We start from the raw sequence: 26,685 nt of genomic DNA on the forward strand, positions 1-26,685 counted from the left end.
TTTTGGCTATATTTGATGACAATCTAGTTTTCCTCTCATCACCTGATCTGACAGAGACGATCCTATTGGCTCCATCCATGATTGTAAGCGGGTCGTGGCGTCTTTCGGTTGAACACTGTCGATCAAACTCTATCCTGAGACCTTCAGCACCTATAAGACGATATAAAAGTTGAAACCACGACAGCCTAAAAGATGATCCTGTTTGTTCAAGTTTCTCAAGAAGCTTCATTTTCTTACCTGGGATTTTTACAGTGCCACTGGTAGACGTGTCATCTGTATACGGGTGGCTGCTCTCCACGACGACTGGCTGCGAGGACAGGCGGCCGCTCTGAGAGTCTGTGGCGACATCCTCCAGCTCGGTGACACACAACTCCAGCAGCATGTCAGCAACCTGCGCACCGCAGACAACCCCAAAATGTCTGATGTTAATCAAATCTTAGGCCTACATACATGCAGAATCTAACAGAGAATACAATAAATTACCTGAGGATAAGCTGTACCCATGCCAGATAGGACAGCAGACAGCACCTCTTTGCCCTTCTCTCCAGAGCGACAGGACACAGCCAGCTTGAGCAGGTCCACCATTACTCGTGTGTCATCAGGCACGAGCAGACTCGTGAACTCGTCCAGGTACTGAGGCTCAGGGCCGACCACTTTACTCTGGCTCTCAGAATCCTTGAAGAAAAACGTGCAAATTAAAATTTTAAAAAGTGACTAATTTGAATGAGTCAGGACTATGATGTTGAGGATAAAAACTTAACAAAACATACTCTAACCTCTTTTGTCTTAGTCATGGTCTCAGCTATGATGCTGGCTGCTCCAGGGTCGTCAGTGACAGGTATGAAAGGACGCGAGGAGGCACCAGAGGCAGAGGGAGTCACAGCTGATGACGGGGTGACGGCATCTTCTGAGGAGGGAACCTACACACACACACACACACACACACACAGAGAATTACACTCATGGCAGGGTCATGATCACACATTTAAGTTTTGTTCTAAACTGTCAGAATCTGTTTACATTAACTAAAACCTGTATGACAGTGTCAAATATGCTTTTATTTTATATGGAGTTCTACAATTCTATAACCACAATTCATTTTCCATAGCTGGAATTCATTATCTGTTTTTCCACATACTTCCATTAAATTAAAAATGTCATCTATGAAATATACGCAAATCCAAAATTGTCTGTGGGTTTGAGGAGAGTGATCCCTATGTTGAGAACTTTTAAAGAGTACAATTACTATCTACCACAACGAAGTTTCCCTGCTTTTCTGTTTAATGAGCCGGCTGACATTTTATTACACCCAGGATGCAAATGGGAGAAAGTTTTAGTAGAAGAGTTGTAATTATGAGCAAAGCCCTGTGAGAGTTTCTGCTCTTTCCAGGTTGGCCCCAAATATAGTTTGCTGATGGTTGCAGCTGCACACCTGATCATTATGAAGAAAAATGCATGTTGCATGGTCCGCTGTTTTCCAGTGAATCAGCACAAAATGCAATGGAGGCAGCACTTTAATTCAAAAAAGACAAACAGCATGCCACCCCCTTCCTCCTCCTCCTCGCTGGCATTTATTAAATGATAAACTTCATTAAAGACAAAGTACGCATCGTGTTCCTCACCTCTCCCTTCTTCTCTTGCCAGGGATTAGGGCTGACCCGCTCCTCCGTTTCGGGCGGGACAGGAGGGCCTTCTTCGTCGCTCACGGTGGACGAGGACGAGGAGTCTGACGGGGGAACAGGTGAGCTGGAAGGACACTCTGCTGGCAGGATCATGCTGGCTGGCATCAGAGCACCAACCACCGCATCCCTGGGGAAACACACAACAGGTCCTGTCAACAATAATACCAACTAATGACAAACACCAGCGCCAGTCAGCAGATTCGATTATTTAGAGGTCAAACACACTTTGATATCGTCCTGCCTCAACAGTACTTCACACAACTCTAGTTTGTCTATGCAGACATTTTAACTTAAGGTCTTAAGGTCTTCTTTAAAGTTTTTTTTTTTTGGGCTTTTTTGCCTGGACAGGTTAGTAGAGCTAGACAGGAAACAGGAGGCAGAGAGGGGGGGAATGACATGCAGGGTAAGACTGCTCGGTGTGGGATTCGAACCGGGGTCGCCTGCAGCAAGGACTGTAGCCTCTACACATGGGGCTGGTGTTCTACCCACTGAGCTACGACAACAACCCCCAGTTTTTCCTTTCTTAACAAACACGACCCTATCCTGAATCTTTAATGTCTTTATCTGGTTACATGTTTACTTCAGAGACAATTTTATGATCTTACTTCTCATAATACAAGCACATTGATATGTAGCATCTAGCTACATTACAGACTTCTTTACTCTACACATCTGATATTATCCTGAGCCTGAAGATTTCAAAGCTAATAAATAATATACTTTTGATAAGATTCAGTCATTGTCCCTAATTTAAATTCTGTAATGTTTGTTGTTTTATTTTTCCCCAGTTGTTTTTATTCTACTCATTCCTCTTTGTTATCCCTTTTTTACATTTTTGCAAGGCAACAGAATGCTTTGATGCCTTTCCCACACATTTTGTTCATGAAGATATCTTTGTATACACATTACATGTAATTTCTGTATTTTATGTGAGAGCTGAAGGGGAGGAGTAGTTTTTTATAGACTGATCTGATTCTCCTAAAAAACTTTAAATTGGCTCTTTTTTTGAGTGTGTGTGTGTGTGTGGTTATACCCTACAACAATTCAGATTTGCGCTATGTTGAAAGTGTTTGGAAAATGTTACTAGGTCTGAAATGCAGGCGTGACTTGGGCGCTTATTCAGACCTTAGAACAACCTGCTCAGTTCAGATTTATGCAAAGCTGTGCACGTCTGATGGGGTTCGAGTCCTCTGAGCCACCAGGATGTATATGTGGAATCATGTTGATAACATACCTTGCATGCATGATTTGGAGGGCTGACAGCACATGAGACAGGGCCTGCTGTTTGGCCAGGTTGCCGTCCAGACTGAGGAGAATCTTGGCCAGCGAGGGTCGATTAGGCTTCACGCTGCTCTGCCCGCTCAACTTGTTGTTCACTGTTGATGAGTCACTGTCTGACTGGACACCTGTGGTTTACAACACAAAAACAATGAGACACACTGTGATGTGAAGTACCCTAAACCAACCACTACTATCAATCGGCAAATTGCGGCGCTGCAGTTCCAGCAGATTGAGAGCTGCAGTTATAATCTGACCTGTGCCACCTGTCAGAAGGAAAAGTACCAGCAGCAGTTTAGACCTACAGAGCTAGCTAACGTCTGCCATCTACAGGCAAGAAAAAAAAAAACCTTATGCAACAACTCTAACAAATGTAGCATCTCCGAGTCAAAAATGTTGCTGCTGTTCCTTTCCTTTCCTGCAGGTGGCACATGTTGGCATGTGTAGGACAGGTTGGACAGTTCCAAGAGCTGCTTCACATTTAAGAAAATCTATATTGATTATCCCTACCATCAGGTTTGACAATGAATGTGTGAGTAGTAGTAGTAGTAGTAATGTGGAGAGGGAGGATTACCTAAATAGGATGCACCAAGGGAGTCTCTGGCAGTCTGGAAAAGGACTGGCTCATGAACCGAGGGTGTGGTCACATCCACAGTGGTCCAGGCCACGCTGTGGGAGGAGCCGCATGCCACTCGAGTGATCTTTTGTCCCTCCAGACCCTGCACCAGGGTGGGCTTCCTGTTAACTGTGGTGGTGCCGTTACCCTGTTGTCCGTGGTCATTGTCGCCCCACGCAAACACCTGACGGAGAAACACAACTTAGATTAGAGCTAATTTCGATCAGTGTCCAGGTTCAAACTTTCAAGCTTATGTGTCTCAGAGTAAAAAAAAAAAAGGTGTGATTTTACAACAGCTCAAAGAAAACTTTACATTACTGCTGCACCATGTAGGAACCCATGAGCTATGGACTAAAGAAATGACACTGCTTCAAGCTCTCAATCTTAACAACCTCCCAACGTGGTCAAACACTGATTAGCTGCCTCTCCTCTTCGTAAGTGATGTGTTAACAGTATTAAATTTAGTTCTGAAGAAAGGTGTTAAACACCACTGTCTAACAGCAAAGGTCACAGGTGCCTGAAGAAGTGGAGTCAATCAGGAGGAATTCACACATCTGGAACGGTGCCCAGCAGTAAATGAGCAGAGTGCCTAAACGATGTGCTCTGGTTCTTAACACTCTGCTGGTTGAGGTCAGTACAAACCTGTCCTGTATCTGTAACAGCTAAACAGTGCAGCGCTCCAACAGCAACATGGACGATCTTTTTTCCTCTCAGCCCCTCCACCATCTGGGGCTTCCGCACATGGACATCGGTGCCGTGGCCCAGTCGGAAATAGTCGCCTTTGCCCCTGTTTGGAAACACAAGCAGTTCAGTCATTTTTTAGCCAAAAGTAAATGATGAATGAACAATTACAATTAATCATCATTCATTCATTCATCTTACCAGGTCCACACTACTCCAGATTTGGTAAGAGCTAAGGAGAACTGAGCTCCACATTCGATTTGGCAGACTCCCTGCCCGTTGAGCCTCTCTATGTTCTGAGGGAAGTTGCAGCCCTCGCTTCCTCCACGACCCAGCTTTCCAAAATCTCCATCGCCCCAGGAGAACACCAATCCTGGGAAAACATAAAGAAAAGAAAAAATATTTTACCAATGGGAAACTGAAACATATCCATCAACAACCAAAACAAAAGATCAGAAAACTTCTAATGAGCCTTAAAGTGTTTGTTTATATTCAGGGTTTCTCATTAAAATGCCACAATGCCCTGTGTGAAATGTTAAGGCCTATGACACATGTTCAGTGCACTGCATTGCTCCATGCTTGGTAAAAACTCCACAGGGTTCTTTTAAGTAGATTAACAGAAATACCGTCATCCGTCAGAGCTAAAGTTTGGGCGTCCCTGCTCCCACAAGCCACTTGGATAACACGATGCCCCAGAAGCACTTTGACCTGGATGATGAAGACAAGGAAAGCAGAAGCAATCAGGGACGGAGGCAGAAAGGATTCATGAGCACATAATAACTTACAAGTGCTTTAGGTAGAACTTGATTAAGTGTAAAAGTGTGAAGGGATGATATAAAAAAAACTGCCAAAGTAAAATTATCCTCTTGTTGCTGGCAGTCGATTCCTATTAGAATATCTAAGATCTCACATCAAGCTGTCAGTGTTCCTGTCAAGTAAAAGAAATTGCTTGATGTATTGATATGGGTCACACACATACCAGTTTTGGCCTTAGCTGAGTCGTGTTGTCTCCGTGTCCAAGGCGACCGTATTCCCCCAAACCCCAGCTGTACAGCTCCCCACTGGAGGTGATGGCAGCGCTGTGAGAGCTGCCGCAGGCGATGTCGCGGATTCGTTTGGTCTTGAGCGCCTCAATCAACCGAGGCTTGTCACAGTTCCTGAGATGGAAAATCTTACTGTTAGGGATTCAGATTCTGGACAATAATGACTGACATTATGACCTATCTAGCCATTTAAAAGAACACTAAAACTGAGATTCATACATTCTGCTGAAGTGTCCCAGTTTGCCATCGTCTCCCTCTCCCCAGGAGAAGACCTTCCCGTCCACAGTCAGGGCCATGGCGTGTCGTCCTCCTGAATGCACGGCGACCTTCTTCACCACGTAGTTACTGAGAGCAGTGATCTGACGGGGGATCGGGATGGTCCCACTGGACAGGCCCAGGCCTAACCTGCCGTTCGTAGCCTCTCCACAAGCATAAATCTTCCCCTCGACCGTCACTGAAACAGGAACATATTGGTTACGTATGATGTATTTGCATGTTGTAAAACTACTACATACACTATAAAAGCTTTTCTCACCCACCTGCAAAGAGGCTCTTGGAACCGCCAGCCACTTGTACTACATTGAGCGCAGAGAGGGTTTCAGAGAAGGAGGGCACTTTGATCTGTGAAGGACACGAACAGAAGTGATTAGAGAACGTAGCAGCTCCTGAGCTTTTCACACAGGCTCCTCCTCAAGGATGAATCTGGTCCTCTCTGCAGTATATTCTCTACACCAGTGGTTATAAGAGTGTGACACATCCTCAAATGTGCTTATGATACAGTAACCACAAACTGTCACATAATCACAAGACAGAGCAGAGGACTGTGTAGCAGACTGCATACACTGGAGTCACTGGTGGAAAGTAAGCACATTCACAAGTACTGAGTATTTCCAGCTATAGGTACTCGTCTTGTTGCAGGTCCTTGCAAGATACATAATCATAGGATTTCATAATCAGATTAGATATTTAAAACTACCTCCAGCTAGACCAGTAGTAACATCTAAATGCTTTTTACATATGAAGGCAGCAGGTATAATAAATAAGTATTTAACATAATATAATGTACTATTCTGAAATGGACTTTCTGCTGCATGATAACTTATTTTTGATAATGTAAATGCATAAGACGTTCATAGTCTTGGATAAAAAAAAATGTATAGGGGATTTGGACTTGAAATGGAGTATTGTATTCCAAACAGAACAAATGGAAATTGACTTTAGGAGGAAGTGCACTTATCTGATAAATATATTTGTGCAAATTGTATTTTAAAATCAAAGCTAGTAAATATAATGCCTGGGATCTAACCAGGAAAACACTTAGATATAGAGCTCAAGCTACCTTTGTTATTAAACCATAGGCCAGTTTCTAATTTAGTCATCTGAATAAGCCTTGGACATGAATTATTATTTGATTTTGCAGCAGACTTCACCTTAGAACCCTTCAGTCCACCCAGCTGGTCCTTGTCATTAAGCCCCCAGACGAACACTTTGGTCCTGATGGTGGCAGCAGACTCCAACCCTGACGACTTCTTCCTAGCAAGACTGAGAGGGAAAACAAATACACAGTGAGGTCAGGCATACAAATCTGCTACATTTTTTTTTTATCCTGATTATTTTTAAAATGAAGACAGAATACACTGGTGTCCTACTTAACTAAGCTCTGTATTTATAGCACAAAAACAAATCAAAGACACTTGTGTATGATGTACTTGATGCTTTCTGTTTTTCTAATCTTTCAGCAAGAGAGTAACCAACGTACTTGAGCACTTATACTTAGAAACCTGTGAAGATATGTATCTAAACCCTCAATTTACTGTCACATTGATCAAACAAGAATGAAATGAAGATGAGTGGGAGCAGTAAGATTCCTCATGCTTGCTGAAGATGAGGAAAACATCCTGAATTGACCATACTGTTTAAACGCAGAGAGCATTGGCCAATCTGCACTGAAAAATTCATCTCTTGGCACCATACCTCCCAGTGGCTGTCTTGTCATCATCCTCTTCTTCATTGTCAGAAGCCAGGAAAGGTACTGTAGCCAGGTCTTCATCCTCCGCTCTAATGCGTCCCACGATGCCAAGCCCGTGAATCTTGCAGTCTATCCCGGAGCTGCGGCACTGCTTGATCGCAATCTCAATGTATCTGTGATACTGGAGGGAAAGACAAGACGTTTGAGTTAATTAAGAAAAATTAAAAGTCGGTGTCAATTACAAAGTCTTAAGGCAACCAACCTCAGTGCAGTCACTAAGAAGAAGGACGGTGGTGTCTGTGGGGTTGATGTTAATCGTCTTCAGCTCGATTAAGTTGTTCAATGAGCTTCCGCCTGTATATTAAGCGAAAAATGTTACTTCTGCTGATTAAAAACATCTTCAAAACGAGGAGGAGAAACATCAATCTAACTCACCTGACACCACAACTAGCGAGGGCATGTAGCTGCTGTCTGCCGGGTCGACGATCATCTTCAGTCTGTGCACGAGAACGTCTGGAAAGAGCTCGAGCCGAATCCAGTGCTGCGGAGACAAGATGACACTTCAATAAAGCAAAAAAGCAAAGCGACAGTAAATTGACTGCCATTCGGGCTATTTAGGTGTGCAATTCAATCTCCCACCTTTCCCTGCGAGCCGGAGGACTGCCAACACTGATCGCTGCAGTCGATGAGGCGTGAGGCCTGGTTAACCGACGATGAGACGTTGAGGCTCTTGACAGCGCGAGACCAGTCATCAATCAGCATCCCACGCTGACTGCTGTGATGTTTCTTTAGCTGTTTTCCTGAGCGGCCGCAGAATGCTGGAGACTGGCCTAATTGCAAAGGAGATAAACAACAGGTTGACACACACATATGCGTGCACACAGAAAGAGCAGGGATACTATCTGAGCGGATGGGTCACTAACCAGGCTCGTTGATTCTGCCGAAAGAATGCCTTGGGTTGTGTTTGCGGGTTTTGAAGCAGTTTTCACAGAAGTCGAAATCGTCGCAATTCCTGCACTTGAACCTCGGGCCATTTATGGGGAACATCTGACAGCCGTCGCACCTTCAGGGAAGACAGAGCGTGCATGTGTAAAACATGTTGAGATAAACAGCTAATCGGGCGGAAAGAAACTTAAACATATCCCTACCTCACTCCAGGGTGAACGCTGGGGACCAATTCCATCTCAGACAACAAACCAGTCCAGTGGGACTGTTGAGGGAAGTCTACTATCACATCCTTTCCATTGGCGCTGAAAGCTAAAACAAACAATTCAGCTCCATTAGTAGAGAAAACAAGAGGATTCAGTTCACAGCATCTTTAATGGAAGGATTTGTGGATAAATAATTTAAAGGCTTAAGAAACAGGCTTACCTTTCACAACGCCCACACTCCTGTGAGTGACAGAGCCCCATTTGTACTTTGGTGTTGTGACTGTAGGTTTCACTCTCACTTTGTCACCAATCTTTATATGGGAAGGAGAACTTTGTGGTGGGAATCCTAGAAAGCAAATAAAACACGTCAGAATCACTTCTTGTTACTAATTCCAGCATAAAGTTGCTTCTCAGTCACGTTTGCCATGAATGAAGCTTACCAAGCAGCTCGATGTGGATGTAGCGGACCCAGTATGTTCCACCTTTCTGCTGCCAGTCACACTGCACATTTAAGTCATGAAGCCCGTCTCTGTCCAGCTTAATCACTTTCCCGACATCTCCGTCATACACTTCCTCGTACGTTCTGCAGCACTTTACCATCATCCCCACCTGCGGAGGAGTCAGAATGGAAGGTTAATGATCCATCTCTTGTGTCGCACTACTTAATGGCAGTTTCAGTCGACCCTGAGAAGGCTCTTACCTGAATGTTCTCTCTCACATACACGGCGTAATCGTCGTTGCTTTGGAAATCTGATCTCTTCTTAAATGTCTGGCTCTCGGTCACCACTGCACCTGAAGGCTAAAATAACACACAGGCAATATTATATAACAGCTTTTTACTAATTATGTCACAAGAAGGACTATTACTGAGTGGAAATGTGAAATGTGAAAGCAAAGTACCACAGGGAATGTCGGCTCAACCTCTTCCAGCTCCTCCAGAACCTCTTCATCAGAGTATTCATCTGACACGGTGTCTGCGTCTGACAGCTCGATGACATGAACATCTGGATGGTCCAGCAGCCAGCTCACCAAAGACTCCACACCTGATGCACATGCTCAATTAGTCTCTAAAAAGCACATTGAGACTGTTTCTATAGAAGGAGAGAGTGTATTCAGTTTTATGTCTTACCTGGAACACCGGATGCACTGCTTGTAGTTCCAGACAGTGACTTTAAGGCAAATTCAATGTTTTTCCGTGGGAACCCCATCTCCATCAGCTGGAGCACTATGGGTAATGGAGGCACAGGGGAGGTCTTCTGCTTTTTCTGTTTAGGGGGTCTGACGTGCTGTACGGTGACAGGTGTGGTGGCCTCGCTGGAGCTGCTCTCCTCAAACAGCGGAGAGGACGGGTGGGCGGATTCCACAGCCAGGTACTGACACACTGCCAGAGCTGCCGCCTACATGTACACAATGATAGGCAGATAACACTGAGGTCAAACTAAACACACACGCTTTAATGTATGCAACATAACACTTGATGTAAAACTGCCTTTCTAAGGTATAGCCTGTAGCCTCACCTCCATCTCCTGCCTGTCAAAAATGGCTTTGATGGGAGAGGGCTGAGTGGCAGCTGACAGCAGCTGTTGCAGGAGGATCAGCGGAGGGAGGGGTCCTTCAGGTGACAGGTCCCCCACATCGGGAGAGGACACCACTGGATCCTCTGCAAACAAAAAACAAAAGAGATACATCAACAAAGATTCATTACATCTAAATCTAATGAAACATTATTATTATTATTATAATAATAAGATGGATAACAGCAGGATGGTGTTTCAAAGCCATGTTAATAAAAAAATGTGTGCATAAACTCATTTTGCATCCACCCACCCACATGTAATGTTGGGGAAGCCTCCAAATTGTGCAAGGTAAGCAGTGTGGTTAAGCAGACGTTGCAAAGTTTGCCCTCCCACACAGTAAATATTGCACCGTGTCAAAAATAATTGGTATTTAATGTGCAAACACAGCTCATCGTGACCAAATGCTCACCTAGTCCACTCATTGGGTGCCAGGATGATGCCCCTAAGCAGCAGAGTTGAAGAAATGAAACTCTGCATCACTCTACTGGACTTACAAGTAATCATTTTCCTGTAAAACTTTCCTGACCAACTCCACAGTTCTTCTATCAACACTCACAGACAGCAACCCTTCACTGGGTGAGAACTTACCGCTGGGGTTGGGTCCTATGTCTGCCACTGCCGGCTGGGAGAGGATCTGCCTGAGTTTGTCCTGGTGTGAGAGCAGGGCCCGTGCTGCCTTGAAAATATACAGCCTCAGCTGCTGGCAGCGCAGCAAATGGATGTCCACCTGGTCAGCTGGAAACACAATGGCTTTGATTAAATGAATTGGAGTAGACCCTCAAAATCAAAGCATCCTCCACAGTTTAAAAACAGCTTCTCATGGTTATTATTTGAAAGGAAGAAAAGAGACAAGCTTATCCTTTATCGCTAGAACAAAGTCTTGCTTATTGCCAGGACACCTGATCAGTCTAACTACAGTAAACAGTATTTTATTTTCTATTCTGTTTGAGTCACATGTGAGTCCATCAAGTCTACAAAATTTGTGTTGTGCTCCTCAGCAGATTCTGTACCTGTAAGCCCTCGACTGAGGGACTTCTTCATGCGCTGTTTCTCCAGTTTGCTTCCAGCCAGGCTGACCAGCTGGGCCCAAACTGCCAACATGGGCTCAGTGAAGGGCAGGTTCTGTACACTGAAGGATACTGCCGGCAGCTGAGGAGACCAAAAAAAGACATTTAGTATTATTGTCATTCCTTAACCTAAAGTGAAAGTAGAGCTAATTTGCAAGATGTGCAACCATGAGTATCAAACACTTTCATACCGGTTTGAGGTGGCTGAGCAAGCAAACCCTACATGTCCTCATCTCATGAAATTGGACAGTGATGCGTCCTTTAGGGGTGATCCGCGTGACTGTTCCCTCTCCGTACTCCTCATGAACGACCTGACCTCCTAACCTGAGGCGCCCATCAATCCCTCCAATCACTGCCAGCACTGCCATCAGGCTGCCCACTCGAGGACCCTCAGAATCAGGAAAATACTCTTCAAGGAAGCACTGAAATGGAGGAGAGGGGGCTTTTATCATCACCATTAGAAGACAACCAATTTTGTAAATGAAGTCAGAATGAAAACACTAACACGGACACAATAGCTGGATCCATAATAATGCAATCATTCTTACTGCTTCAGATTGGCAGCTGGCCATCACGTCTCCGATGGAGCTCAGCTGAGTGTTGACATAATCATTTATCAGGCTGTTCCACTGGCCCAGAGAGTGCAGAGTACGCAGGACAGTAACAATCTCCTCAGCCAGAGTGCTGCTGTGAGTGGCAGTGAGAGATGCTTGAGGGCGAGACTTCCTTCTTCGTAGGGAACCCTCTGCAAAGGGGAAGTAACAAATTTAAAAATTCACACTACAGAAAAAATACCAGATTTTCACTTGAAGGATGAGTGTGATTTATAAGCACACCTCTGAGAAGTGGCAGATCTGATGAGCAGGTGCTTAGTAGGCTTCCCAAAAAGTTAAACAACTTCTCCACTAGGAACTTCATGTCCTGAGAGCGCTCCATCTTGTCCCACGAAGGCAGGACTGCCTGCAGGAGACGTAAGGCCAGGATCTGGAAATGCAGAGAAGGCACAAGACGAGCCAGTGTTACTTTCAGAAATCATCCTCCTTTCTACAACACTATTAATATATAAGCACTAGAAAAACTCAAGTATTTTAACCATTTTCAGTCAAGAAAAGTTTGGCCTCTTTAATGATTCTTAAATGGAATTGGGGTGCTGGATCACCCCCCCCCCCCCCACAGAACCTCTATTGTTAAATGTTTCATAAACCACACATCATAACAGCAATAAGACACACAATTTCTGTAACCCACCTGTCTCTGCAGAGTGATAGCATTGAAGGACTGGTGTCCTTCAACGATTCGGATAAGCAGGCCGATCCATGCAGAGGTGCTGAGGGTGCTGCACATTTGGGGCATGAGAGCGATGCTGCGTATGAAACCCAGTGTACACCAGCTTCTGTGCTGCTCCCTTGACACCAGCCTGTGGGAGTGACAGCCTGACGGGGAAAAAAAGGGCGGGTCAGGTCAGATAATACCAAAATAAGGTGTTTTGTGTAATGACAAATTGGCAGTTCATTACCTGATTTGTCATTAGCTCCACTTTCCACAAGCATTCTCAGCAGCCCACACAGAGTCCGTGTAGCGTCAGTTTGCACCACATCTGCGTACATTCCAGATGATAGAGATAATGTCTTCAGCAGGTTGACGGTGCTGGTTAGCATCATAGCTGTCGGGTGGCTGCTCTTCTCCATCAGCTCACCTTCTGTAACAAACAGGAGAGATTGTTGATGTCATTGCTTGAACCTCACATTTTGCTTACAGCTCTGTGGTGCTGTGAACTGACCCGTGTCATCCTCTGTGTCTGAGTCCTCGGTGGGGGGCTGGGTGGCCGGTGGCGGCTCTGCCAGTTTGAGGTCATACTTGCCCTCTTTGCCCATCCTGTAGGAGTTGGTGCTGCTTGTATCCCACTGGACCCTGATCCAGCCATCCTCGCCCAGCTCTCCGATAACCCTGCCGAGACCCGGTGCCGGACCGTCCTGCACAAGAGCACGCAGAGGGTCACGTACTAAACCTGGCTTTATCACTCTACCTGAGTTTTACAAATCAACTGCCAGAGTGACTGTATATTGTATTCAAGTACCTGATCTCCCCACTTCCAGTCGACTCCCCTCATGACCCTGGTGCCAATCTTCATCATGGCAGCCAGCTCGGGGCCGGAAGCAGGTAGTGGGGTAGGGGCAGCCTCCTTTCTGGACTCCTCGAGTACTGTGGCTGAGCCTCCATGTGCACATAAGCTCAGATCCTCCTCACTGCTGTCTGTGCTCGGTCCTGGAAAATTAGAGACATTTTAAAAACCTCTTATATTCTATCCATAAATGAGCACAGGTGCTCACCGCTTCTGTTCTGGCTCCGACTGCCGAGCATTTGATTACACAGCACTCACCTACGAGCCTGAGGATACTCTGCGTGAGGGCCAGGATGCCAGAATTGAGCAAGAGGCTGAGACTGTTAGCCCCGTGTTTGAGGGACAGCATATGTATCATGGACAGAAGGAAGCGGGCTTGTGGAATGGTGCCGAGGCTTGGTCCCGCTGGGTTCTCATTGGTGATGGTTTGCAAGGGAACAGGCTGCACACCGAGCTCTTTGAATCGGGCGCTGGCCTCGAGCAGGATGTTGCGAACATTCTGGATGGCCCAGGAATACAACTTGCCGAATGTCACCTCCAAAAGCATGCGATTGAAGGGAGGGATCAGATCCACGTCCTTCAGGCAGTCAGACAGGGGCTCTCTGAAAAGGATAATTCAAACGTGACTTAAAACACCAAACATATCCGAAAGCTAATACACTTTCCTTCATTTTAACATTGTTAGTGGACTATGTGCTTTCACAGACACCCAAGATCACATGAAGTGCTTTTGTGATGTCCTCTGGTATGCAAACTCCAAAAACCTACCCAATGTTGGTCCCTTCTGGTATGACCCTCTGCCAGCCACAGAGCATTGCATACTGCACAGACGGCAGCAGGAAGCTTTTGGAGGCCAACTTCAGCATGGTGTCGATGCCCTCCAGCCTTACCTCAGCTCTCTCCAGCTGCAATGAGACAGAGTTGACAGGTTAACTTGTATCCATAACAACATACTGCATTCTTTATTTGCCTCTACTTGTTTTGACTACTTGAAGATAGTGACAATCTTTTGCTTTCTCATCACCTGTTTGAGAAGACATTTCCTCATCCTCTCCACATCCAGGGGCTCCTCTTTTAGTGCAAACTCCACTATGGTGGCCATAAGGCTGGACTGAGAAAAGGCACCCTGAACGCTTTGTTTCAGCCACCGGTACTTGTGGACACTGGTAACGGTGTTAAGAAGCGGCTGCCACTTGTCCTGCTGGAAAGGAATAAAACAATACAGGGATGTTAAACTACAAACATATACAACATCTTTTGCCGTGATATTTTGATTGCATTAGGGAACAATCAAACACAAGTTTGCCAGTTTATTGTGTATCATAAACTTACTGTAATGCAGTCTAATACAGCAGCCTTGCATTATATTCTACCTTCATGGTTATAATCTTCAGTTTTTACTGAAACTGATTTACAGAGGTGTTGATTCGACTTTATAGTAAATTTGGAGGCTGCTGATTTGTATAACTAACGTTGCAGTGAGGTTTTTCCTAATACTGTCAACCATAACTAATATAAATAACGTGGATATATCTTTCAAAATGTATACCCTTTTGATATCTTGTTTAAATGAAGAAAAAAAAATAATGAATTAAACTCGAGTACCCTGGATGTCTTGCTCATTGGTGATTTCCTATCAGCAGGTGTGGGGCTGATGTGAACATTAAGTTCTTCTTCATTGGTCCCTTCATTCTCCAGCTTTGGCTCTTCAATGTCAGCAGACTCTGACTTTTTAGGCACTAAAGGGAAAAAAACAATACTTAGATTTCAATTCAGAAATAATGAACACAAAAATAACACCTTATTACTATAGTTTATCATCATCTTCCTTTGGCTGTTCCTGTTAGGGGTCCCCACAGCAGGTCATCTGTCTCCATCCCTTCCTCTCTTCCCTCACCATATCTGTAAACTTTCCTCTGTGGCTTTCTTCTTTTCCCTTCTTGCCTAGCAGCTCCATCATCAGCATCCTTCTCCCAATATAACCAGCATCTCTCCTCCATCTCAGTTTCGCCTCTTACTTAGTCTCCAAATTGTCCAACCTGAGCTGTCCCTCTAACATGCTCATTCCTATTCCTGTCCATCTTCCTCACCCATAATGAAAATCTTAGCTTCTTCAACTCTGCCACCTCCTATCTTTTTTTTATCATCGCCACAACATAGCAGGACTCACTACCCCCTTGTAAACATTCCCTTGCAGATCACTCCTGACATTCTTCTCCACCCTGCCTGCACTCCCTGTTACTTTCAACAATGGACACCAGGTATTTAAACTTCCATCAGCTCTACACTCCTTGCGTCCTCACCATTCCACTGTCCTCCCTCCCATGTATCATCCCGCTCATGTATTCCATCGTGCTTCAACTAACTTTCATTCCTTCTAGAGCCTGATTGATATATCAGGTCAGGCGATACTGACCTATCTGTACCGGTGAATATGTTGTCCGATATGTGCAAATATTGTTTTTTATTTTCTAAAACTATATAGGCAGCATTTTATGTATATTTGACCGTCCTTCTTAATTCAAGTTTCATACTTTATTTGTTTGTTACACATGTTTAAACAAGCTAATTCTAATTATTACATTTCCAGAGAAGTTTACTGATGTCATTTTATACAATATTGTTTACTGTACACTGTAAAATATCATACCATCATAACATTTAAAAAGGTATCATGTGTTTATCCTTCTCTCTCCAGTGCATACCTCCACCTCTCCAGACTCGCTCCCTACTCTCACACTGCACATCACAATGTCATCCGCGAACATCATATTCCACAGAGACTCCTACCTGATCTCATCAACCTGTCAATCATCACTACTTCAAACAAAAAGGCAGGCAATCTTTGATCTAACCCTAACCCGCCACTCCAACCACACAAACCTCACAGCTGTCACACTGCCATCATACGTATCCTGCACCACTCCCAATTTCCTCATAAAAGTACCACCACTCATATCTCTGCTTCCTGTCATATGCTTTCTCTAGATCCACAAAGAAACAATATAGCTCCTTCACACCTTCTGTATACTTCTCGATCAACATTCTCAAAGCAAACACTGCATCTGTTTGCATCTCTATCCTGGCATGAAACCACACTGCTTGCTCACTGATCATTACCTCTGCACTACTTTTTTCCCATAACTTCATGCTGTGACTGATCAACTTTACACCTCTGTAATATTACCACAGCCCTGCACATCACCATTAGTCTTGAAAATCACTTTTTCTCCTCTCCTCAGACATCCTGTTAGTTTCCCCAAAATAGCCCTACTGTGATTTATAGATTTCCCAATAAATATCTAGTTTAGAATTGCTCGCCTCTTTTTTTCCTGCGGTCCCTGATGAGTTTCTGGGTGATCCTCCTCCAGCGCGGCTGAGAGCTCAGCAGCTTCAGTTTGGACACTATGGACAGGTCGTTGCTCACGGCGGGACGCAGCTCATTAAACAGGAAGCGCAGACGCTCGATGACAGGGGCGCACACCTCCTTGTAAGAGCGTCCTTGTTCTTGATGGGTCTAAAATAAGTGGGACAAAGAAAATAAGCCCTGTTTCGCTTTGTTCCCTCCCCTTACAACAAATTACCTTCAAAATATTATTATTATAATCAATGTCCATTTATTACAGCACACAAGTTAAAAGCAGGGATCGTACCTTGATTAAAGAACACTTTGCCTGGTAGACCATGCGGCACACGTCAATCACAGATTTAGGGAGGGACCTCTGTTTCCCTTGGTCCACACCCAAGGCACATTGACTGACAAGTGATAGTGCGATGTGACCTGCACAGGAAGAGATATTACACTAAACTGGTGTACAAGTGTGGGTCATTACAGATGTGACGATTTCCCTTTGTTGGTTTATAAGAGAAAAACTAATTGCATCTTAGCACACGTAACAATTATAAAAAACCCATTGCAAAGCTCAAGCGAGCCAAAATTGCTCCTAATTCCTCCTCATGCAGCCTGCCAGTTGCTAGGTTACCGAGGTCTTGATGTTTGAGCAGGCAGCAGAGCAGCAGGCGGCCGACTTCCTCCACAGGGTGTTCCGGGGGGAAGGTGATGGGCGTAATAAGATGGTACTGCTTACAGCAACGCTCTATTTGGCACAGGAAGTCCTAAAGTGTCAAACGAAAAAGAAAAGTGAAATTGTTTAGTTTCACGCCCACGGTGCGGCTATTCGCTTCAGTCCACACTCAAAGATTTAATGCTTGTACCTTCACAGTGTGGTCCTGAGTGTTGTTGTCAGCGATGGCCTGCAGGAAAGGCTGTGCGTGGTCGCTGAGGGTTATTCTGCGGGAGTACAATTTGGCCTTATCTGGAGTGGTGGTACCCAAGGAGCTGCAGTGGTCTTCATCCTTCTCTTCATTGTAGTTGTAGTGGATCTGACTGGTCTGCAAACCCCCAGAGAATATAGAGGACTGGAGCCACTCTGTGCAAAGAGATAAAAATGGTATTAAAATTTAAAACTAATGCTGAGTCTGGGTAAGAGCATCACCTGGATTATCAAAAAAACATTGAACCCACTGGCACATTCGATCTCCATGGGGGACAGGGGAGTGCTCTTGGCTAAGTAGGAGGCATGAAGACCCAGCAGCAACCCCAGGTTCCTCTCTGTGTCGATGAGTGGGGAGGACAGACTGCTTAGGTCTGGAGTGGTGACTGTCTCCTGGTTAGGCTGCAAATGATAAAACATTAAAATATAAAAAACTATACCCAATTACAAAGCAAGAAATGTCATGTAGAGAATGTATGCTTGGATAGTTGGTACCTCCATATACTGGCCAACACAGAAGGCCTGCATTGACTCCCTAGTGTCCTCAAACTGTAGGGCAGCTTCCAAAGCAACCACAGGGTCCTCTCCTGCAAACTGAGCTGTAAGTGGAGATATTTAATTACACCACAGAAGCACTAATATATCTTTAAGTCCAATTTATTCTGATTAATACAATGCATTTCTCTCCAACTAATAACTTTTTACCCTTACCCAGTATACTGTTTCCTGTTAGTGACTGGGACTGAGCCTGGAAGTCCTTGATGTCATAGACCTTTCCGTCAATGACAGTCCAGAAACCACCGTCTTTGTTGTGATTCTCCAGGTCAGCTTTGCGGATGAGGGACACTTCTTCGTTGTTCTTGGAGCTTTGTCCTGTGAAGAAGGATCCTGCCACAGCAGAAAAGGAGCTAGTTACATTCTAATTTGAAAAGTTTCTCCCTTATATTTACAATCTTGATACTAATAAATCCTCTTCAATGACATTTTAAGACGAAACTGGTGTTATACCCATAATACCCGGCCAGGCCAGGTCTTCATTATCGTCCCTCTCGTGACCTGGAGCCAGGTGATTAAATCGGTCTACGTGCTCCAGGAGTCCAGCCAGGAGAGGGATGGAACCTGTCTCCTGCATCAGACCGGCGTCAATGGTGAGGAGGAGGACAATGGACACCACCAACTCAGGCAGGAGCACTCCTACAAGAGAAAAGACCTCAAATCATCCACAACTCATGATGCATAAACACATACCTGTACTCAGTAACTTTTAAGAGAGGGAGTTACCGGTTAGATCTCCTTCAATAACACGAGACACTTCAGCAAAGTGCCGGCGACCGGTAGAAGCAATACTTGTTGCCACTGGGAGGATGTCTCCGATATGAGTGCACAGCAGGGCGATGTACTTCTTCAACAGCGAACCGACACCCAGGAGCTCAGGATCTACAAAACAACAGACAGCGCTGCCCGTTTAGAACTCATTTTCAAACTTGATCTCTACTCACTCCGATCTGGAAGTCTAGAAAGGTCATTTCAAAAAGTTGAAATACACAACTTACTGTATCCGTTGACATTCTCTGTGCCGTTAACACCGAGGTAAAGCTTGCTGACCAGCAGCCTCTGGAAACGCAACAGCAGATCCAGCGATGCAGAGCGCTCCTTGCTTACATGCTCTGCCTCTATATAGTTGGAGATACGCCGAGCTACGTCCTTCAGCCTTGTGATGGTCTGGGACGCGATATTCCTGCAGAAATCAAATTGATGTAAATCTGCACCAATCTACTCCTTCACTCTGTATTTGTGGCATAACCCAGGCAAAGCACACGTACCTTAAAAGCTGCTGCACAAGCTGCACCAGAGGAAGGATTTGTTTCCCTGCTGACTCGTAGATGCCCGTGTTGATAAGGTCTTTGTCCAGCATGGCGCGACAGCGGTGCATGGTGGATGCGTTGGCTTCTTGTTCGTCTATCTCCTTCTCTTTCTGAGCCTCCTTTTTGGCTTCAATATCCTGTCATGAAAAAAAAATACAAAGTGTGACTTCCTTAGCCAGTGAGCAGGGTTATGCCAAGAGTTCAGGGATGTGGATACCATTGACATCTAAAATTCTGCATTAGTTATTCTAACAGTACATTTAATTATGAATAAAATTGTCCCGAAGAAATCAAATTGATCTAAAAGGTTATCTAAAGTTTCAGGTCAGTTCTGGGAGAAGATAATTAAAACCAAGTCTGAAGTAATTTAACAGAGCCAGAAAAAAACTGCCTTGTGACAAGTGGTTTTATGACTCAGTGGTCCAAACAGGACCAGCTGAAAATATCTTGTATCTTGGTCATTTGGAACTCTAAAGATAATTTTATCATTTTGTTACACAAACAGACGAGGCAGTTATGAATACATTACGTAAGAGATGAGAGCGAAGTAGTGACTGGTGCATTTGAACACTGACCTGTATCTCAGCAGTAATGGCTGCATTCAGTGCAGATTCCAAACCTCCATCAGCCATTAAGCTGCTGACCAAAAGGTCGATCATAAAGCGACGTCCGGGGCTCACACTCATCTCATTTCCGGATGCTGGAAGAGAAAAAAAAATTTAAAAATTCAAATCTATCTCCCTGGTCCAAACCATGTTGATAAAGGAACAGATTTAATGGAATATTAATCAGTGTGAGCAGATTTTGCACTCACCGGCATTAGGCAAAAGTGAGGATAACGCCCTCGCCCTTTCCTCAGCAGTGGGCAGCAGCACTGACCAGCCACTTTGGAGGACAGCCTGAGCAGCTGCTTGGACAGTGTTGAGCACCCCGGCATTGCTGGCTAGCACGACCACGGTTTGTTTGAGGCTGTTGAGCAGGACGCTGCCGAGCCCCAATCCCAGCTCCTCTGGATCCACCTGATTACTGATGGCTGAATGGAGCTGAAGACACATTCAGTAGAGAAGATTTTAGAGCTGTTCAATTCATCTTCTCATTGTAATGTTAAACTAGGCATAATAGAAAGTGTGGAGATTCTTGGAGCATAAATAAGTGCCACATCTGGAATAAAAACATCTGTTGACAGAGTGCTCCCTACCTGGAGCCTGAGCAGGTTGAGTGTGGCGACGACCATGCACTCCTTCTCCTGTGGAGGAGGCCAGTCTGAGCTGCCGTCCATGCCGTCGCTGACCTGCTTCAAGAGCAGGTCCAGCTGCTCGAAGGTCATGGGGCACACATCCACAACGAAGGGCACGCGCTGTCCGACAGTCCACTCTGAGCAGGAGGACCACGCAAAGCTCTGAAAACAAATAAAGTTAGTTAAATCTGTGTTTCATCATTAAGAGAATTTTAAAATCCTGACAGTTCTGTAAATTACCTGTCCTGGACCGCAGGAGATCCCCACTATGTGTTTGGAGTTTAACCCTGGGAGTGCTTTAGGCTGCTTCTTGTTAGAAAAGAGGGTATCAAAGTGTTGTAGCTTATCATTACTGCCCCAGCTGTGCACCTCTCCGTCGTCAGTGAGAGCTAAGCAGTGTGTCGACCCCACAGCCACATCCACGACTTTCTTCCCTGTTTGGTAATAACAGAAAGAGATCAGTTTTTGTGTTCTAAAAGCTCCTGAGGATTTATCTTCACATATTCCACTCACCCTGTAGACTGTCGAGCAGCTTGGGGTAGCGGACGTGCTCGTCAGTGCCGTGACCCAGTCGTTGATTGTCTCCCTTTCCCCAAGTGTACACTTGGCCGTCTTTGGTAAGGGCCACTGAAAACTGGCTGCCGCAGCACACCTTCACTATGTCCAGATCCTGCAGTTTCTCCACCAGTTTGGGGGTCTTGCAGCCATCACTGCCTCCTCGGCCCAGTTTTCCATAGTCTCCGTCCCCCCAGGACCACACCTGACCTGTAGCACCACAGAGAAGATGAATAAAAATGCAGATGGCTTCTTCTTTGGACAGAATTCAAGCCCAAAAAAAAATGTTGTTCTTACCATTTTCTGTCACAGCTAGCGTCTGTGCATCACCGCTCCCACACGCCACATCCATCACCTTTAGTCCTTTCAGCGCCGTCACCAGCATGGGTGTAGTCTGGTCCTCACTAGAGCCTGGAAACAAACAAACAGTCAGAAGATATTTTATTTTCAGAGATAAAGCAGACATAGATGAGACTGTGTCTGGCAGTTTTAAAGCAGATGGAGCTTACCGTGGCCCAGGCGACCATAGTTCCCTCTGCCCCACGTGTAGAGCTCGCCGTCAGCTGTGATCGCAGCACTGTACGTGCTCCCACAAGCAATGTGCACCACATTCTTTCCTGTCTGTTTCCCATTAAAGGCTGCAATTATTGTAGGCTCTTCTAGATATCTGAAATCAAGGAAAAAGTAGGATGGATCATGACTAAAATGCTTCTCTGACAAACTCAAGAAATGTTCTGATCACTAAGAAAAATAATAATTTATGTTTTAAGCATTCTTTTAGGAAATATTAATACCACTGATTCAGTTTAAAGGAATTTGTTGAGGTTGGATGTTTTCATCTCTGCTTAAAATGTAAAGATCTGTGGTGTATTAGCATAACAAAATTAATAGGAATGTCTGCGATTTGAGAAATAATCAGGGAATATTTCAGATCAATCATCTAGCTCAAATAGATTTACAAAAAATGTATTTTGTGTCCCAAAGTCCTTCCAATTTCAAAGCACCAGAATTTCCAGGTAGCTTCATATTTTATATTATGACACAATGGTGGCCGTGAATATCAGCTTGAATCCAGTTTCTTACGTAGTGTCTCCATGTCCGAGGCGGCCACCGTCGCCACAGCCCCACGAGAACACTTCCTCGTTGGACGACAAGGCCAAGTAGTGCTGCCCATCTGGATGAGCTGCGAGCTTCATAATCTTTCTAGAGCTCAGGCTGTGGATTAGCATGGGAGCCTGTAACAAAATAATGCAGAGGCTCAATCTACAGCAAGAGAGGAACTTATATTCTCTCTTTTTCTTTTTTTATTAGATTAATTATAAACATTGTACAACAGTACTGACCAGGGTTGTGCTCTTGTAGTTCTGGGTATAAACAGCACCAGTGCTGGACAGAATGAGAAAACCCTTTTCTGAACAGACTATTTGGGAGACTCCAAGGCTTGACAGGGCTTTACACTGAATGGGTCCATTAACATTGGCATAGAGCTTCCAGCCCAGCAAGCCCCAGGCGATCACCTCCTGCAGGGAACCCTAAAACAAAAAAAGATGGACATGTTGACTTCTCACATTTCTTTAACAACTGGCCAAGCTTCTCTAATGGAGGAATTACATTTGTGTGGCTAACTGGCATGAGTGTTGGAAAATAAATTCTGACTTCCAAGTAGCATTATTAGCCTATAAAAAAAGAAAAAGAAAACCTAACTCATTGCTAACTGATAAAAAAAAAAAAAAAAAAAAAGAGTTGTCACCTTGTGTGACGTCGGGGAGTTGCAGTGTGGGGGGCTGCAGGGAGAGGCCAAACGGTCGAGGTGAGCCATGATTACCACGGCCGTTTGCCGAAGGTCGATGGCCAGGTCGTTATCCTGAGGTAAGGTCAGGTAACGCAGGAAGCTCTCATTTGGACTGAGAGGAGCTGCTAGAATCTGGAAATCACAGAATCAGTCACAAAGCACTTATTAGCTTGCCTCTTAATCAAGAGTATGAGAACAGTGGTATTTTAAGGCATGTGTTTCCAAGCAACACACAAGGCAATAGATCATTACTCGTCAAATCTTCATCTTCAAATTATATCAAGTTAAATATTCTCATATTACTCATATGGGTGTGTAACTGAATCATTGCTATCTCTAGTAAAAAGGGAATGTTCACCTCTGCTTCCTCTTCGGGGATGGGCTCTTCCTTACTGCTGTGTATGTTTTGAAAGCGTTGCAGAAGGGGCAGCAGAGGGGCGCTGGTGCCCTGCGTGGAGCGTTCGTTGTCCATCTCTCTTGTGCCGCTTTCCCACAGGCGCAGCAGCAGCAGAACGGCGGACAGCAACTGACTAGAGAGACAAAAAAAAAATGATGTAAAGATAGAGTGAGCGGTGGGGGAAGTGGTGCATTTTAACTGCAATAGAATATAAGCATGAGCAAATAAGCTTTTTTTTAAAAGTGTATCCGGGTACCTAAGCGTGCCCCTCTGCACAGCCAACTCTAGCAGGATGGCCAGGGCTAAATGCTGGTCTTGAAGAGGAATGTTGCCTTTGGTGCTGGCGTTTCCATGTACATCACTGTGTCCAGAGGGAGACAAAGATTTAGGAATGACACAGGATTATCCATGTGAATATATCTTGTAATGTTTAAAAAGGTAGCAACTGATCAGTAAGCGACGAACCTGAGGAACTTGGTGGCCCTCTCGACGACCTCGAGCCACACTGATGACACAGTTCCCTCGTCGAACAGCGTGGCCTCTGGCAGAGCCCGCAGAGCGTCCAGAGACTCCTGGAGGAGCTCGCTGCAGAGATCCGCATCATCTCCTGTAGCAAAAAACAAAAAGGTCTTGTTTTATAAAAAAGGAACTGCAGTGGCTACAGTATATTACACAGAGGGTATGAAGAATATACAGTTTACGGGTAGCTCAGCCCAGCAGTTAAACAATTAGAGGTTGTGTCTTCCTACATTTAAAATGCTAAACTGTAATGCACATAATCATATACAGACACTTAGAATAATACATTTACCACAATCTTGCCTAACACAGACTTCCCTTACTAACAAAACACCAAAAATAGTCAGCAAATGCCATCAAAGACCTATTTTTACATCAGATATTGATTCTGACGTGATGACCTGATGAATATAAGCCCTGGTCTCAACCTTGGATGCACTTAACAGACTATAACCTTCAATCCACAAGCTTAACTAGTAACCAATCAGATTGAACGTTCCAGGTCGTGGCCTTTGAAGGACCTGCCACAACAATATAAAGTTCTATCATAACTAGGATTCGTTCAGCAGGTGGCGAGTGAAAGAACACACTGTTTCACTTTTCACTTCTGCTTTTCTTGCAGTGTATTCCAGGAACACGGCTAGAATGAGGATGAGAGGCTTAACTCTGTGTGTGTGTGTGTGTGTGTGCTGCTCATGTTACAAGAAAGCTACAGAGGAGAGGCCAGCTCTTTATTCCCACCCAGTCCCTGTGGACAGGCAGCTCGCTCTCAAGCTTAAATCACTGAACATAACACAGAGAGCAGTTCTTACTTGCAAAAATTAAAAAAACCTCTTAAGTGTTACTGTACTGGATTGCATTGTATTGAAGTTTAATCCATCCTCATTTACAAAAATCAGGGGAACTAACTGTTAAAATCATCTTTCAATACAATGCAGGCTCAGAACCACATTTTTTGCATTCCTAAAGTAAGGATTTATTGTTGTACTATTGGTATTCTGCATTGATTTAGATCACAAAGGTTGTTTCAATGAACATGAAATGATTACAGATGAGAAATAATAGCAATCAGCTAATTGTTTCAATCATTTATCATCCAAAGATAGTGAAAAACTGTTAAATGTATCTGATTCCAGCCACTCAAATGTGAGGATTTGTAGCTTTTCTGTGTCATATATCATTGTAAACTCACTATCTTTAGGTTCCTGAAGGTTTTTTAGCAGCACAAAAACAAGATAGTAGAAAATGTCACCTTGGTCAATGAAAAGTAGCATTGGGCGTTTTTCATTTCATTTATTAGACCAGTGATACATTGACTCATTAATTAATGTTTTTCTCCTTTTTTTCTACCTTGTACAACATCTACAATGTATTGTTTTTAATGTAGCTGTATATCCTTCTTGGCAAAGTTGTTTGTTATTTGAACTTTTTTGTTGTTGTCATTTTTAAAGTTTTTAGTGGCTGTAAGTCTGTTTTTAGTCTTGTCTGCTAGTTATTTGTTTGATTTGACATATTACAAAACTAGGCAGCTGAATGTTATTTTAAAAGTCAGGGGAGATTCAAGGTTAGTTCCAAATTTCATCTGTCTATAGTGGGGACTTTTATATTTTAGTGGTGCTGATCAAGTGTCAGACTCAACCCAGTCATCTTTAATTTTGGGAATATCTTCTCCCAAAGTAGCAGGAATGTTACCAACGAGTCTCCCTCATCCCAAACACTCATGCAATCATTCATCTGGACACCGCAGGGCTAAGGCTAAAAACATAGCGTTACGAAATGCGTTGGCCTTGTTTACTTTGTTACTTTACTTGTACCATGGTGCAACACATCCATCACCAGCTGTTGAGCACAGCTCCATTACCATGACAGCAGCCATCATCACCACCGCTGAAAGAGGCAAAACGTGTCTACTGTTAGTATTCCTGGACGCTTCTTACCTGACCTCCAGGCCCGACGCAGGAAAGCAAAGGCGAATGAGAGAGCTGCTCTGGAGCCTACTCTGGCCAGACCTTCCACACCTTTGCTGGCTGGACGAGGGCTGAAATGACAAAATTAAAACAACTCCATGTCATCTTCTCAGTGATACTCAAATATATTTAATGCCACTGAGTAAACTGTATTGCTCATTGTATAGGGCTTTGTGTAATGGAGTACCAAAAAAAGAGCCAAGTTGTATGTTTGCTGGTTGGTTTGTTCAGGAAGTTTGTTTGCAAATTATCATTATTCCCTTTAAAATGTCATTGAACACACACTGCAGCAGGGTTAGCATGTTTTTGGGATTACAAACAGGGTGTGCTGACTTGTTCAAATTGAAAATACAGCAAAAGATAATCATGCATTCCTGATATGAAACTGAAGAAATTCAGATAAGTACTTAAGCAGAAAAAACCTTGAGAACTGATTTTTCTAAGTTTACAAGAACAAGTTTGGAACACAAATACAAAAGTAAAGTAGATTACAAGCAAGTCGTTGCTGTAGGGCAGAAACCTTGTATCTCCATATTTTGTCATTTTTATTCTTTTTCATAAATCAATGCCATTGGCCACCCTGTCTGTGAAACTGTGGGTTTCATAAATATTTAATCAATTTACAGCGTTAAAAAGAGCTTGTGACTAAACCATGTTACTCCATTGGATCAATTGGATTGGAACAAAGTGCAACATAGGCTATGGAAACAAGATTTTTTGAATGTTTGAAATGCATATTTGTGTGCGCTTTAAAGTCCTACTTAAGGAAAGCTGTGTGCATTCATACACTGAGCTGTAGGGTTTAACTGAGACAAGCATGAACAATCAATGTCAGTGTGCTGTAAACACCAGGCAGATACTGTTCAGTCCTGTGTACTTTGTAACTTTGAATC

At 44.1% G+C, this 26,685-nt stretch overlaps 1 protein-coding gene across 5 annotated transcripts in view; it reads right to left on the reverse strand.

The window, feature by feature from the left end:
* The window catches only part of herc2 (HECT and RLD domain containing E3 ubiquitin protein ligase 2), a 43,112-nt gene that overhangs the window by 11,082 nt on the left and 5,345 nt on the right, over positions 1-26,685 (reverse strand). Inside the window, exons 6-70 of one of the 5 annotated variants that reach the window (XM_053322729.1) lie at positions 25,763-25,863; positions 23,772-23,913; positions 23,563-23,667; positions 23,268-23,439; positions 22,868-23,041; positions 22,461-22,649; positions 22,201-22,352; positions 21,627-21,784; positions 21,415-21,528; positions 21,076-21,327; positions 20,803-20,996; positions 20,524-20,724; positions 20,140-20,368; positions 19,901-20,025; positions 19,284-19,462; positions 19,014-19,198; positions 18,742-18,897; positions 18,469-18,654; positions 18,172-18,333; positions 17,956-18,059; positions 17,712-17,862; positions 17,402-17,616; positions 17,170-17,302; positions 16,840-16,967; positions 16,508-16,703; positions 14,792-14,925; positions 14,211-14,387; positions 13,955-14,091; positions 13,445-13,788; positions 13,142-13,329; positions 12,845-13,037; positions 12,581-12,763; positions 12,313-12,497; positions 11,901-12,048; positions 11,613-11,809; positions 11,256-11,486; positions 11,008-11,146; positions 10,586-10,732; positions 10,407-10,439; positions 9,938-10,080; positions 9,550-9,817; positions 9,321-9,463; positions 9,121-9,219; positions 8,861-9,029; positions 8,641-8,766; positions 8,418-8,526; positions 8,193-8,332; positions 7,909-8,099; positions 7,705-7,810; positions 7,532-7,623; positions 7,275-7,450; positions 6,731-6,842; positions 5,840-5,921; positions 5,520-5,754; positions 5,237-5,414; positions 4,884-4,965; positions 4,459-4,630; positions 4,219-4,363; positions 3,535-3,760; positions 2,917-3,088; positions 1,623-1,809; positions 777-920; positions 484-675; positions 238-391; positions 43-150 (exon numbers count right to left, since the gene is read on the reverse strand). In XM_053322729.1, coding sequence (XP_053178704.1) covers positions 43-150; positions 238-391; positions 484-675; positions 777-920; positions 1,623-1,809; positions 2,917-3,088; positions 3,535-3,760; positions 4,219-4,363; positions 4,459-4,630; positions 4,884-4,965; positions 5,237-5,414; positions 5,520-5,754; positions 5,840-5,921; positions 6,731-6,842; positions 7,275-7,450; positions 7,532-7,623; positions 7,705-7,810; positions 7,909-8,099; positions 8,193-8,332; positions 8,418-8,526; positions 8,641-8,766; positions 8,861-9,029; positions 9,121-9,219; positions 9,321-9,463; positions 9,550-9,817; positions 9,938-10,080; positions 10,407-10,439; positions 10,586-10,732; positions 11,008-11,146; positions 11,256-11,486; positions 11,613-11,809; positions 11,901-12,048; positions 12,313-12,497; positions 12,581-12,763; positions 12,845-13,037; positions 13,142-13,329; positions 13,445-13,788; positions 13,955-14,091; positions 14,211-14,387; positions 14,792-14,925; positions 16,508-16,703; positions 16,840-16,967; positions 17,170-17,302; positions 17,402-17,616; positions 17,712-17,862; positions 17,956-18,059; positions 18,172-18,333; positions 18,469-18,654; positions 18,742-18,897; positions 19,014-19,198; positions 19,284-19,462; positions 19,901-20,025; positions 20,140-20,368; positions 20,524-20,724; positions 20,803-20,996; positions 21,076-21,327; positions 21,415-21,528; positions 21,627-21,784; positions 22,201-22,352; positions 22,461-22,649; positions 22,868-23,041; positions 23,268-23,439; positions 23,563-23,667; positions 23,772-23,913; positions 25,763-25,863 — 10,490 coding nt within the window. Of the gene's footprint in view, positions 1-42; positions 151-237; positions 392-483; positions 676-776; positions 921-1,622; positions 1,810-2,916; positions 3,089-3,534; positions 3,761-4,218; positions 4,364-4,458; positions 4,631-4,883; positions 4,966-5,236; positions 5,415-5,519; positions 5,755-5,839; positions 5,922-6,730; positions 6,843-7,274; positions 7,451-7,531; positions 7,624-7,704; positions 7,811-7,908; positions 8,100-8,192; positions 8,333-8,417; positions 8,527-8,640; positions 8,767-8,860; positions 9,030-9,120; positions 9,220-9,320; positions 9,464-9,549; positions 9,818-9,937; positions 10,081-10,406; positions 10,440-10,585; positions 10,733-11,007; positions 11,147-11,255; positions 11,487-11,612; positions 11,810-11,900; positions 12,049-12,312; positions 12,498-12,580; positions 12,764-12,844; positions 13,038-13,141; positions 13,330-13,444; positions 13,789-13,954; positions 14,092-14,210; positions 14,388-14,791; positions 14,926-16,507; positions 16,704-16,839; positions 16,968-17,169; positions 17,303-17,401; positions 17,617-17,711; positions 17,863-17,955; positions 18,060-18,171; positions 18,349-18,468; positions 18,655-18,741; positions 18,898-19,013; positions 19,199-19,283; positions 19,463-19,900; positions 20,026-20,139; positions 20,369-20,523; positions 20,725-20,802; positions 20,997-21,075; positions 21,328-21,414; positions 21,529-21,626; positions 21,785-22,200; positions 22,353-22,460; positions 22,650-22,867; positions 23,042-23,267; positions 23,440-23,562; positions 23,668-23,771; positions 23,914-25,762; positions 25,864-26,685 lie in introns of all 5 variants that reach the window. The other 4 variants (XM_053322728.1, XM_053322727.1, XM_053322731.1 and 1 more) reach the window with 4 other exon arrangements.

The sequence above is a fragment of the Scomber japonicus genome, chromosome 7, assembly GCF_027409825.1.
Source record: "Scomber japonicus isolate fScoJap1 chromosome 7, fScoJap1.pri, whole genome shotgun sequence".
In the NCBI taxonomy this organism is placed as follows: Eukaryota; Metazoa; Chordata; class Actinopteri; order Scombriformes; family Scombridae; genus Scomber; species Scomber japonicus.